The sequence below is a fragment of the Gymnoscopelus braueri genome (assembly GCF_963280865.1).
Source record: "Gymnoscopelus braueri genome assembly, chromosome: 3".
Taxonomy (NCBI): Eukaryota; Metazoa; Chordata; class Actinopteri; order Myctophiformes; family Myctophidae; genus Gymnoscopelus; species Gymnoscopelus braueri.
The window spans coordinates 38,335,073-38,349,258 of NC_137612.1; the positions used below are offsets into that span (position 1 = coordinate 38,335,073).

The window sequence follows — 14,186 nt, forward strand, 5'->3', positions numbered from 1 at the left end:
TTCTGGAAAAATCATTGACAGTAAAGAGCAGCAGTGGTGGAAGAAGTACTCACATTTACTTATGTAAAAGTATCAATACTGCAATGTTGAAATACTCTGTTACAAGTAAAAGTCCGGAATTCAAAATGTACTTGAGTAAAAGAACAAAAGTATTGGCATTGAGTGATTTGAGTGATTTGAGTGCGTGGGGATCTCATTTTAAATGAGCCAATGTGCTTTTATGAGCGATCCATTTTAGTGGACCTTGTATTGTGAATTGTACTTCAATGTACTGTTTCCATGTCTTTTCTAAATAAAGTATTCAATCAATCAAAAATGCACTTAAAGTACCAAGAGTAAAAGTATTCATTATGCAGAATGTCCTATTTCACAAGTGTTCAAAATGTATACAAATCTTTTGAAAATAGCAGACCTACAAGCTCTGAGTGCGAGCTTGCCTTGTAGATCTGCTATTTTAAAATAGCCAAAGTATATAGAGATAAAGTGGTTAATGGATGTTTTGTAATAATAATAATAAAAATCTACAAAGTAACTAGTAACTAAAGTTTTCAAATAATTGTAGTGGAGTAAAAAGTACAACATTTGCCTTAGAGATGTAGTGGAGTAGAAGTAAAAGTACTGAACATTGAAAATAATCCAGTAAAAGTAAAAATTCCTCAAAATTGTACTTTAGTACAGTACATGTACTTTAGTTACTTTCCACCACTGGTAAAGCGAAATGTGGATTAAAACGCCTATTGCATAGATGCTCGTTTATTAATCCGTTACGGAAAATGTGGATACACAGAGCATCAGTATATGAAACAACGTGAAGATTATTACTCAAGCTATTTCTATGCCTTTGAAGTGAGCTGTCAGGCTGATTCCTCTAGTGCGGAAACAGCGTGCAGTACCCAAAGCCAACAGTAGGAGGCCACAATGCACCAACAGTGTGCAGTACCCAAGACCAACAGTAGGAGGCAGCAGCAGCAATGCACCAACAGTGTGCAGTACCCAAGGCCAACAGCAGGAGGCAGTAATACACCAACAGTGTGCAGTACTCAAGGCCAACAGTAGGAGGCAGCAATGCACCAACCAACGACGGGCGCCTATTCTCAAGAAGAAGAGCCAGCAGCATATAGCAAGCTAGGTTAATGTAAAACATCCACCAAAGTCATCTCTAGAATAACGGCATGTTATCGACACAACGTTATGTTTTCATTTAAGATACTTATCAAATAACTGCCAACAATGGAGGAGCCGTGGGACTTTGAGTTTTTGTCTCGTATTGTTGACAGCTTCATGTCTTTTCTCTCTGAATTCGTGGACGACTGGCTTGCTAATGATATGAGAGTGATGATATTCAAGATACTGTTCAGCTGGTTGGTTTTCAGTCTGATTGCCATTCACTTTGCATGGAAGGTCTATGGAAACACTGTGAATGACATGTATTACAGACAAGGTGAGTGTTTCTGTTGAGCTCATGCTTGAATGAAAAAAACATGTCTGGTCAGCACTTGTGGGTTTGTGCTATGTTTTGTACAGTACAATGTGTTAGTTTTTTAGTACTGTGCCTTTGTTATTTAGTATTGTGTTATTTATTACTGTGTGTTATTTAGTACTGTGTTAATCAGTGCTAGGAGATTGTTATTCAGTACTGTGTTTGTTATTCAGTACAGTCTGTGTATTAACAATATGTTTGTTATTCAGTACAGTCTGTGTATTTACAATGTGTTTGTTATTCAGTACTGTGTGCTTACAATACAATGTGTTTGTTATTCAGTACTGTGTGCTTACAATGTGTTTGCTATTCAGGTACAGGGCAGAATGGAGGCACACCTGATACTGCACCTCACCTCAGCGGATGGTAGGTGTCCATGCACCCATGTCCCTTCAGATGGCCTAGTACAGGGGGTAACCGCCTTCCAGTTGGCTCTAACCAGCCTGTCATAATGTCATTTAGATGTCAGTGTGCCGTTTGCTAGCGCAGTTTGGTTTGTTAATGTTCATTATAAAGAAATTATTTGTCAAATTTGTATTACTAATTACTAATATATGTATTACTAATATTATATTTTGTCCTTTTACCTGTCCATGTTGTAATTATGAATACCATAAAGTCAGAGGATTTCAATTGGACCACTGGTAGTCTGTGAAGGTATTGCATGGTCCCTGACCATGCATTTAGTAATTAATGTAAGAAAGTGAATGGTACCCCCCACCCCCCTTTTTTTTCTCCTTCATAATTTAATATAATTTAAATTTGGAGAAGCTTAGACACAACTGTTGGTATTTGTGTGATATGAGGACAGTGGAATTAAAGACATGATCATTATCAGTAGCTACTTGAGGACAAATACAAAACACTAAATGTTGGCTGGCAGTGAATAACACCTCCTTTCCATGGGAACAATTGCGTTTACCTCCCCTTGTGGTCTCCTGATAGGTGGTTTTTCAGGCCTGTTTTGAAAAAAGCCAGTGATCCACATTTCTTAAGGCATTCCACATTTTGGTGGCAGAGTAATAGAATGAGACTTTTCCCATGTTTGTTCTATATTTGTTTTGTATTATTTTCTAGTATTGTGGCTGTGGGTGTCACTCACTTTGGAGAAGTATTTAGTCAGGTATGAGGGTATTGAGGGCACTGCCCCTTGACTCTTAAATACCAATCCCATTTTTAATTGCTTAATTGCTGTGTCTTCTACCCTGAGCCATCCCAGACTAACCCTGTGCCACCCTGAGCCATCCCAGACTAATTGCATTATCATACTTCTTTTCTTTTATGTGAATTTGTTTTATTTTTCATCCTCTTAGGGACATTGCAGCAGGAGAACCTATCAAGACTCACAGAGAATAAATACCACATTACAGGACTATGGACCTTTGACAACCATACATACTGTATTTGTTCCATGTCCAACACGTCAGCTGATTCAAGTTTTGCTGAGTTCCTGAAATGTGTCTTCAAGTTACTGGATAATGAAGCAACTTCAGTTAAGAGGAAGGAAGGATGCACCTGCTGGTGTCCAAGACTGGGCGATATGGACACAATAAAATGTCACAATATTATTGACCAAATACCTTGATATTAATATTGTGGGGAATCTGGGGATTACTATTGGTGCTTTCACAAAATATTTAGACACTGAGATTTTGTATAAATAATCATTAGTAATACCTAAGCTTATACAAAATGGTACAGGAAAATAATAGAGCACCTACACTAGTCAGGTAAGATCAGCCCATTTTTAAAACCAGGAAAATACAAAACGTGTGCCATATTATCCAAAATCCCAGACAATAACTAGTGTCAAATAACAATATTTATATAATATTGATATATTGCCCAGCATTACTAGTGATTATTTAGAAAATCTCACATGTCTCATCACGTTATATTCATATCTCTATGCCCATTATCTATCTAGTTATTCAACTCTGTAGCCTCTCCAACAACATGTTTACCATAAGGGATCAAGATGGCGGATTAAGAACAAACATTCTTCTGAGATACTCAGCCTTATCTGTGGAGCTGCACTCTTATCACTAGTAGCCAGATGGCTAAATGGATAGCAGGGCTTTCCAGGAACATTGCAGTTGATTATGCTTGGGCATAATGGGAGTGAAGATAACTAGACATTGGTTTTTGGAAGCAGACATACATATTGTGCTGTCCAGAAAAGTGAGACAAGTTATTATGGAATTTTGTTATGCAAGACAATGTGTTGTACAAAAATGTATAATACATTTGACATTTTTAAATACATGATCAGAAAACTTCTGCTGGTCACCTTAGAGATTAAAGTGCTGGGGTAACTACATAAAGCTTGCATTAACAGTCTTGACTAACTTGCAATAGACACATGTAGCGCTCACTAGTGCCACTAGTCGGTGAGTGACACTTCTAGTTGTAACTTATAGTACCCAAGGCACTAGTGTAATCTGGGCTAGTCTAGGTTTAGGTTAGGTTCGACTCTCTGGAGCTGTGGGGAATACTTAGTGAGACTCAGACACAAGTGTTAACTGATTGCCGGCTATTTATATAGAAAAACCATAACATACAAAACAAACAAACATACATACAGGGGAATACAAATAGTTTTTTGGTACCAACACTGTGGCAATTGTTTGGCCACTTCACTTATCACAGTTCACTGTGTCTCTCTAATTTGGGTGCACCCTTCTAACTTGAACCTTCAGTAATCACCTTTAAATTCAAGCTCTTTCTGTTCCAGTTCAATCAAAACAATGAAAATAGGACAATTGCAAAACACAAATCCACCCTTTAAATAAGGTAATTATTCACTCAGTCACAGTTCCCAATTTGAGGAGGTAAGGTAGGGTAAGTGTCAGTATACGTGTTAAGGGATCAGAGTTCCAAGGATAAACCAGGAGGGTAGGTTTCAGTATACGTGTCAAGAGTTCCAGGTGGGTTCCAATACCTAGGAAAGTATCGGGGTTCCAAGTTCCAGGGGAATTGTGTGTGCGTGTGTGTGTGTGAGGGAGAGTGGGAGAGAAGGGGAATTGGGAGTACTGCAGCTGAGAGTGGGGGAGTCTGCAGAAGTAGGCCTACCACACAGTAGAGTGCAGTAGAACTGTCCAGTGATCGCTGTCAATCACTCTCTAGATCCTGGGTGGGTTAGCTCGCCATCAATTGGAACGGTCACTGGAAAAGATCCAATCCAACAAAAAACCTGACCTGTCATCAGACAGGGTCAGAGAAATCTAATCAGTATCATAGTATCTACTGTCTGTTTTCTATTAAGTTTTTAACCATGAAATATACATTACATGAACTTTTTAAATGAAACAATAAATCAAATACTGTATGCAACACTCTGTGCATACTGTATGCAACACTGTGCATTTTTAAATCTTTGTACATACTTTTTAAACAAACATATGTATTTTAAACAAAACCATCTTCACATGAATTCAAATACACTCTTGTACAAAGTGCAATGCAAAATGGATTACATCCATTTAGTAATCAACATTTGGAAACAAACTCCATTGTAAACCATTACATTAGAATGTGTTCACCATTAACTCAAGTGCAAAAAACATCATCCCTTAATTTAAAAGAATGAACAGTCTCACCGATTCTGTGAAACAGGCTGGGCACAAACATGAAATGCAATGGCTGCCCCAGTGAATCCACAATTGGGTTCTAGAAGTCAAACAATACCACACATCAAAACCAAAGTAATCTTAACTTATTTGTTACTCTTCAAATGAAATTATAACAACGGGTGAGTTACCTTGCTTCTCTGTGGTTTGCATATATTTATATTCTTCTAGATCTCAACTTCTCCTCTCTGTGTTCTGTGCTGTCTGTTCTGTGCAACAGTGGCTTTTTTCTGGCTGTCTCCAACCTCAACAGCTGAACTGACTCTAGCTTGATTGGGGATTGGTTTGATTAGTGCAGGACTGCAGGTGTGAGTAACTGGCTGCCTTTGTAGGTCAGCCTGACCTGATTGACTGCTAATTGGCCAGAACCACTATACAGAAGTCACTCTAATGTCATGTGTAGCCCACTCCATATCATGTGTGTTACATCCTCCCTTCTTGACGGTATGCACGTCCCTGTGCATTCAGATGACGAAGGTTGCATAGTCAAAGGTCTCCTAAATAGTCTGAGCAATCGAAACCTTGCATGGAACTTGCAAATGCCTCACTCAGGCCTTGGAAGAGGGAGTTCAAAACAAATGATAAGGGTTGACCTAAACTAGAATATTGTAGTCTTTCAGGCCTCTCACGTTGTCTCTGAGAACGACGGACAGAGGTTTCAGTATTTTGGGGTAGTTCATTCTGTGTCTCTACTGAACTGGACTGTTCAGGAGCAGTTCCATTTTTTCCAGATTCCTCCTCTTCTTGCACATCTGACACCACTGGGGATGGCTCATTTACATTGAGGGACGTTTCCTCAGGTGGTTGCAGACATGTGTCCAGAGGGGACCTGTCAATGTCCTCCAAGTCAATTTCAGGTAAGGGGTCTGGTCCGGTTAAATAATCACATTCGGACGGGATGTCCTCATCAGGTAAGTTGACATGTTCGGGTAGGTTTTCCTTTACAGGTTCTTCAATTTCCGGTTCCACGGAGTCAATTAAATTATGTAGAGATAGGTCTCCATCTGTGTCCTCTTCAGGGGATTCAACTGCCGGAGGAGCAGGAACTTCAGGAGATGACACATCAGGTGCATGTGATTGTCTGGTCACACAAGGAGGGTTCCTCAACTTGTGAGTATCTTGGTCTTGTGTCTGACTAGGATATCTAACCATAGTAGGTAGATTCTCTGAGTCAGAATCTTCGTCCTCTTCACTCTCAACACCAGGATTCTGTCTTGTCCTTGGTCTCCTGACAGTAGGTTGTCTGACAGGTTCGTCCATTAAGGTTGCGGGTAGAAAGCCACAAGGGAGCAACAGGTCTCGATGTAAGGTGCGTACAGGTCTATCTCTACCCTCGGGCTTGACCGTGTAGACCGGCATCTCTCCAGCTTTCTTGATGACGACATAGACATCATCCTCCCACCTGTTTGCTAGTTTGTGCTTTCCACGTATCTTGACATTACGGACAAGAACTCTATCACCCACTTCCAGGGTTGACTCTGTGACTCGTTTATCAAATCGGTTCTTGTTGCGTTCAGCATTCTTATGGGCGTTAGAGGTTGCAATCCTGTAACTCTCTTCCAACCGGCACTTCAAGTCACTGACATATTGGGAATGAGACTTCCCACTGGTATTGATGGGTAAACCAAAGGCTAAGTCGATTGGAAGCCTTGGTTGTCTCCCGAACATTAATTCGTAAGGAGAGAATCCTGTCACCTCGTTTTTAGTGCAATTATAAGCATGAACAAGAGGCTTGACAAAGTCTTTCCAGTGCTGCTTATCCTGTTGACTAAGTGTCCCAAGCATTTGGAGGAGAGTACGGTTGAATCTCTCGACCGGGTTCCCTCTGGGATGGTATGGTGTAGTTCGCACCTTCTTCATGCCCGTTATCTCACAGAGTTCCTTTATAGTCTTTGACTCAAAGTCAGGGCCTTGGTCACTATGTAAACGCTCAGGAAACCCATAGTGAACAATTAAGTTTTCCCAAAGACTCTTTGCTACAGTACGTGCTCGCTGGTTTGGAGTCGGTATCGCTACCGCGTACTTAGTGAAGTGGTCGGTGATGACTAATATATCTTTAGTGTTGGAACGGTCTGGTTCCAAGGATAAGTAGTCCATACACACCAGTTCAAGAGGTCTACTGGTCTTTATGTTAATCAGTGGAGCGGCTCTCTCAGGTAAGGACTTGCGAAGAACACAACGCTCACAGGTTCTGATCATCTTTTCAATGGCCATGTACATTTTTGGCCAGTAAAATCTGGCTCGTGCCAGATCCACTGTCCGCTCAACTCCCATGTGGCCCATGTCGTTGTGGAGGCTCTTAAGTGCTACTACTCTCAGCTCCTCAGGAAGCACTAGCTGGAAGACGATATTGGGTCCATCTTGCCTCCTTCGATACAGCACTCCATTCCGCAGTTCCAGGCGGTTCAGCTCACGTAGCAGTAAGGGAAGTTCAGGAAGTTCTTCTCTGAGACTGGTAGGTGGAGTTTGACCAGTTTCAATCTGAACGATCACTTCATTGATTGCAGGATCGAATCTCTGCTTTTCTCTCAACTCATCCTCAGAAAGAGAGGGGATTAGAGGGAAACCATCAACTTGTTCTTCCTGGAAGCTGTCTGGAATGGCTGTAGAATGATGAGCAAGGGACTCAACTAGAGCTAGCCCGGGACTAGAGATTTCGGCATCGTTGCCTTCAGTAACGGTGACAATGTGCCGATCACATATAGCTTGGACCACATCTTGAGGTACGGCGTGTGAATGTTCGGCATCACTTAGGTGATAATCAGTGAACTGCTGGATTCGTTCACTCTCCTTCCGTGATATCGGGTCATCCTCCGGTGTACCATGAGAGCGACGAGACAGTGCGTCGGCATCTAGGTTTTGCTTGCCAGCTCTGTACTGGAGTTGGAAGGAATAGGTGGAAAGGGCAGACAGCCACCTGTAACTTGTCGCATCGAGTTTGGCCGATGTTAGGACATAAGTCAGGGGGTTGCTGTCGGTCACCACCGTGAAGTCTGTACCATATAAGTAGTCAGCAAATTTATCAGTGACTGCCCACTTGAGGGCCAAGAATTCAAGCTTATGCGCAGGGTACTTGGTTTCACTCTTTGAAAGTCCTCGGCTTGCAAAAGCTATGACTCTCGGTTGTCCATCCTGGATTTGGTACAATGCAGCCCCCAAGCCAATTGTACTGGCATCAGTATGTAGGATGTAGGGAAGCTGAGTGTCTGCAAAGCCCAAAACCGGAGCTGATATCAGTTTTTGGATTATCAGGTCAAAGGCTTCCTGGCAACGGGATGTCCACCTTTGACCGAAGGACTCTTTTGGGTTGTGGTACTCTGAGCTTGCACCTTTTTCAGGTTTCTTTCTTCCTTTTCCAAGCGGTGGATATCCAGAGGTTAGCTCGTTAAGGGCCTTTACGATGTTTGAGTAACCCTTTATATATCTTCTGTAATATCCCGCAAATCCGAGAAAACTACGGAGCTCCTTCAGGTGGGTAGGGACAGGCCACGTTGTTAAGGCCATGATCTTTTCTGAGTCGGTTTCCACACCCTGCTCTGAGACTATATGGCCAAGGTATTTCACCGAGGTCTGGAAAAATTTACATTTTTCTGGAGCCAGCTTCAATCCATATTCCTTCAGTCGCTGTAGTACATGCTTCAGGCGCTTCTCATGCTCTTCTAAGGATGATGAGAAAATGATCAGGTCATCAATGAACACTAAAACCTCCTTTAGATTCATCTGTCCCATACACTTCTCCATGAGTCGCTGGAAGGTTGACGGCGCATTAGTGATTCCCTGGGGCATTCTGTTGAATTCCCAAAATCCTAATGGGCAAACAAACGCTGTCTTCTGTTTGTCGGATTCTTCCATTTCTATTTGGTAATACCCCGACTTCAGATCGAGAACAGAAAACCACTTTGACCCAGCCAGCGCAGAGAATGCCTCCTCTAGCTTTGGAAGGGCATACGCGTCCTTGATGGTTTGAAGGTTTAGCTTCCTGTAGTCTATGCAAAGACGAACGGAACCATTCTTCTTCCTTACGACTACAATGGGGGAAGCAAATGGGGACTCTGATTCTCGTATCACTCCTGAGTCGAGAAGTTCCTGAAGGTGTTTCCTCACTGCATCCACATCATGTGGATGTATGGGACGGCCTCTAAACTTAAAAGGTGTGTCATCGTTGAGTTTGATATGGTGTTTGACCTTATCTGTCCGTCCAAAATCCAGGTCATGTTGGGAGAAGACTTCTGGCATGGAATTAAGCATTTGTGTTGCTCGTTCCTTCCATTCGGCAGGTAAGGGAGAATCACCAAAATCAAAGCTCAACTTTTCAGGTTGACTGGACTCTTTCTGCATGTCAGTTGAGTTTGGTTCTTTCACAGTGTGTTCTTTGTGAAGCACTCGCACTACGGCATTAACATCTGCCAGTACTGTTCGGGGTGGTATGACAATGTCATGATCAGTTTCATTTTTAAGCACAACAGGCAACCGGCAGGGCTGTTTCATTGGCAAAGTGACTAGGCTGGTTGAAACCAGTAGGCCACCAGGTAAGGAAGAGACTGATGGTTGTTCAAGGATGACATACTTCTCAGTATGAGCATTGGACATGTTAACTGTTCCCTCCAGAACGACGGTCTGTCCTGCGAGGACAACCTCAGGGCACTTTCCTTGCATCTTCACCCCGCCAAGGGTATCACTGCTGGAGATATTCTGACGCAGTCTGAGGATTTTAAGAACAGCTCGGTAGCCATAAGCTGAAGGCTGAAAGGTAGAGAGGTTCTGATCAGCAGAGAAGTCTGCATAAAGCACGTCCAGAGTGTTAGTGCCAATAAGCACCTGTTCTAGGCTTCCAGAGCGGAGGTGGGGAATAACCAGGGCTAAGGTGTGAACCTCGATATCAGAGCCTACAAAGTCTTTAGAGAAAGTGATGGGGAGCTCTATATATCCTAAGTAGGGGACTGATTCACCATTGGCACCCTCCACATCAATGAGACCATGTAGTGGATGGATAGTCAGGTCTGAAAGATGGTTTTCATAGAAAGACTGGGGTATAGTTGTCACTTGGGACCCCGTGTCCAAAAGACATTTGGTGTCAGTTCCTTTAATAATCACTTGGGCTGTAGTTTTATTTCCAACGAGACCCTTTGGAATTTGTACAGACTGTTCTTTGGCCTGAACTCTCTTCAGGTCAGATTTGTTTGGTCTGGGACTAGATTTGTTTGGTGTTGCTCCCATATGTCCCTCGATGGGAGCAGCAGTCAGTTTAAATGGGACTTGTCATCAGAGGCATTAGTAGTTTCCCACATTGCCTGTTTTTCTCTCAACTGCTTTTTCTTGGCAGCTACAAGAGAAGGATCTGGCTCATTGTCACAAGCAGACTTGATGTGACCATCCTCACCGCATTGAAAACAATACCAAGGGCGTGGCATGCTGTTAGTCTTGGTGGCAGGTCTCTGCTGTTTGCTTTCTTTATTTTTCGCAGGTCGGGCCTCTGCACTTGCTGCAGGGGACTGAGATTTCTCTTGCTTCGGTTTCTGGCTCTCACTTTTCATGCTGCTCAGCTTGGCGCTAAGGTCTGCTATTTGTTTTTTCAGCATTTCGAATTCAGTGACATGACCAGAATCAGCAGTGGCATGTGCTGTTTGTAGATGAGACATTGTTCGCTGCTTAGTGATACTAGGAGCAGGCTTGACAGTGCCTAAGTGCTGCCTCATACGGCTGACTTTCGCGGCCTGTATATCCTCTTCTGTTCTTAGCATCAGCAGAAGTTCTGGGAAGGAAGGCGGAGTCTCCCTTCTTTTTCCTAGCTGGAGGTCAGTTATTAGAGCATTATCCCAGCAGCCACGGCAGAACTGCTTTAGGAGCTGCTTATCAAATTCTTGTGCGGACACACCACCGCGTCGCATAGTCAGGCTCAGACACACATGCAATCTATGGAGAAATGCGGACGGCTTTTCATCATGATCCATAAATGTACTCATGAACCTTGCGTAGAGTTCATCACCATCTTCCACCGTTCCATAGGCAGAGTCAAGTAGTTCAATATAGGCAGAGGGTTGAGCCTGTGGGCCTAGATGCTTGATTAACTCCGCAGCAGGTGGAAGGAGGCTGTCAAGTATGCGGTGTGTGCACTGCAAGTCAGAAACGGAAGGATCTTTCATAAGGACTTCAACGCTTGCGCGCCAGGTGTCATAATCTGCTTCGTTGTTGGGTCGAGGGTTTTTCCCTGAAAATGCTCTTAGTCTACTTGCAGTGAAATGTGATGAGGTTTCACTACTGCGAACGACATGTTCGACCACCACTCGTTGCACGTTGGGTGGATTTAAATCAATTGTGGGCGGTAATCTGCCCTGAGGCGCAGCTGATGTAGCTGACATTGAGAGGGAGTCGGTCAGGTTTTTAGTTGCTGCATCATGAGGGGATTCAAGGACTGGAGGATTAGAAGGGTGTGAACTTTGAGAAGACAACGGATGAACTGGTAGGGGTTGTTCTGTGGAGAGGAATTGCCTCTGATCAGAGGAAGAGGGGGGAGGGGGAGGAGTGGAAGACAATGTAAGACTCTCCAGTTCTTCTTTAAGCATTTGCGCAAGAGAATTTCCGCTCAGGCTGGCAATTGCACGCAGCTCGTCCATGTACGTTTTGGTAGCATTAAAACGGGCATTTAGCGTATAAACAGTTGCCAAGCTCTGTATTTCGTAACCAGTATTTTCAAGAGTGGAACTATTAAGCTTAAGCGGCAGCAAGGGCTCTAATGTTTCCATGGCAGTGCCACTTTTGAACTCTGCTATACAGTGTTGGTGAAAATCTGAATTTTTGTCATCAATGGGTATGAGTCGATTAATTTCACCATATTTCTGAAGATAAGTATCGACTTCATCATCAGCAGATGTGCCTGTTAGTCCACTAACTATTACAGAGTTGGGGATTTTGATCGATTCCTTCATTACAATTTCCATGTTGCCTGACTTTTGTTTAGATACCAGATTTTGAATGTAAACAGTTGCAGATCAGTGATAACCAAATAAGTCTGACAATTAAGCATCCAACACAGCTCCTGGCTAGCTCGCCAAATGTAGCGCTCACTAGTGCCACTAGTCGGTGAGTGACACTTCTAGTTGTAACTTATAGTACCCAAGGCACTAGTGTAATCTGGGCTAGTCTAGGTTTAGGTTAGGTTCGACTCTCTGGAGCTGTGGGGAATACTTAGTGAGACTCAGACACAAGTGTTAACTGATTGCCGGCTATTTATATAGAAAAACCATAACATACAAAACAAACAAACATACATACAGGGGAATACAAATAGTTTTTTGGTACCAACACTGTGGCAATTGTTTGGCCACTTCACTTATCACAGTTCACTGTGTCTCTCTAATTTGGGTGCACCCTTCTAACTTGAACCTTCAGTAATCACCTTTAAATTCAAGCTCTTTCTGTTCCAGTTCAATCAAAACAATGAAAATAGGACAATTGCAAAACACAAATCCACCCTTTAAATAAGGTAATTATTCACTCAGTCACAGTTCCCAATTTGAGGAGGTAAGGTAGGGTAAGTGTCAGTATACGTGTTAAGGGATCAGAGTTCCAAGGATAAACCAGGAGGGTAGGTTTCAGTATACGTGTCAAGAGTTCCAGGTGGGTTCCAATACCTAGGAAAGTATCGGGGTTCCAAGTTCCAGGGGAATTGTGTGTGCGTGTGTGTGTGTGAGGGAGAGTGGGAGAGAAGGGGAATTGGGAGTACTGCAGCTGAGAGTGGGGGAGTCTGCAGAAGTAGGCCTACCACACAGTAGAGTGCAGTAGAACTGTCCAGTGATCGCTGTCAATCACTCTCTAGATCCTGGGTGGGTTAGCTCGCCATCAATTGGAACGGTCACTGGAAAAGATCCAATCCAACAAAAAACCTGACCTGTCATCAGACAGGGTCAGAGAAATCTAATCAGTATCATAGTATCTACTGTCTGTTTTCTATTAAGTTTTTAACCATGAAATATACATTACATGAACTTTTTAAATGAAACAATAAATCAAATACTGTATGCAACACTCTGTGCATACTGTATGCAACACTGTGCATTTTTAAATCTTTGTACATACTTTTTAAACAAACATATGTATTTTAAACAAAACCATCTTCACATGAATTCAAATACACTCTTGTACAAAGTGCAATGCAAAATGGATTACATCCATTTAGTAATCAACATTTGGAAACAAACTCCATTGTAAACCATTACATTAGAATGTGTTCACCATTAACTCAAGTGCAAAAAACATCATCCCTTAATTTAAAAGAATGAACAGTCTCACCGATTCTGTGAAACAGGCTGGGCACAAACATGAAATGCAATGGCTGCCCCAGTGAATCCACAATTGGGTTCTAGAAGTCAAACAATACCACACATCAAAACCAAAGTAATCTTAACTTATTTGTTACTCTTCAAATGAAATTATAACAACGGGTGAGTTACCTTGCTTCTCTGTGGTTTGCATATATTTATATTCTTCTAGATCTCAACTTCTCCTCTCTGTGTTCTGTGCTGTCTGTTCTGTGCAACAGTGGCTTTTTTCTGGCTGTCTCCAACCTCAACAGCTGAACTGACTCTAGCTTGATTGGGGATTGGTTTGATTAGTGCAGGACTGCAGGTGTGAGTAACTGGCTGCCTTTGTAGGTCAGCCTGACCTGATTGACTGCTAATTGGCCAGAACCACTATACAGAAGTCACTCTAATGTCATGTGTAGCCCACTCCATATCATGTGTGTTACACACACATGTAGGATGCTCTGAATTATGTAAGAGTGACTGCTGTGAAAGCTTTGTTTTGATAAATACTTTGAGGTGGACAGGGTTATTCTTATGCTGCTCTTCCATGAAGAATGCAGTGGCACTGCCAGGGCAACTGCCATCAACAATGGACCATCTCATGACATCACTTTGTCTTAAAGGAGGAGTTCACCCAAAAAATGACTTATTTTCTATCAATTACACACCCCATGAAGCCTTGATTTCATGGATTTATTTTTGTTTTTGTGGCATTCCTAAAACAATAATTTGATGACCGTGTGTATTTCCGGTAGGAGACACAAATAATCTACT

At 42.5% G+C, this 14,186-nt stretch overlaps 1 protein-coding gene across 1 annotated transcript; it reads left to right on the forward strand.

Annotated features, from left to right (window-relative positions):
- The first annotated feature begins 1,092 nt into the window (after positions 1-1,092).
- Positions 1,093-3,837, forward strand: tcta (T cell leukemia translocation altered). The gene is made up of 3 exons (XM_080423676.1): positions 1,093-1,441; positions 1,795-1,846; positions 2,794-3,837. Exons 1-3 carry the CDS (start codon positions 1,231-1,233, stop codon positions 2,834-2,836), a joined length of 306 nt encoding a protein of 101 aa, XP_080279802.1. The 5' UTR covers positions 1,093-1,230; the 3' UTR covers positions 2,837-3,837.
- Positions 3,838-14,186: the final 10,349 nt, after the last annotated feature.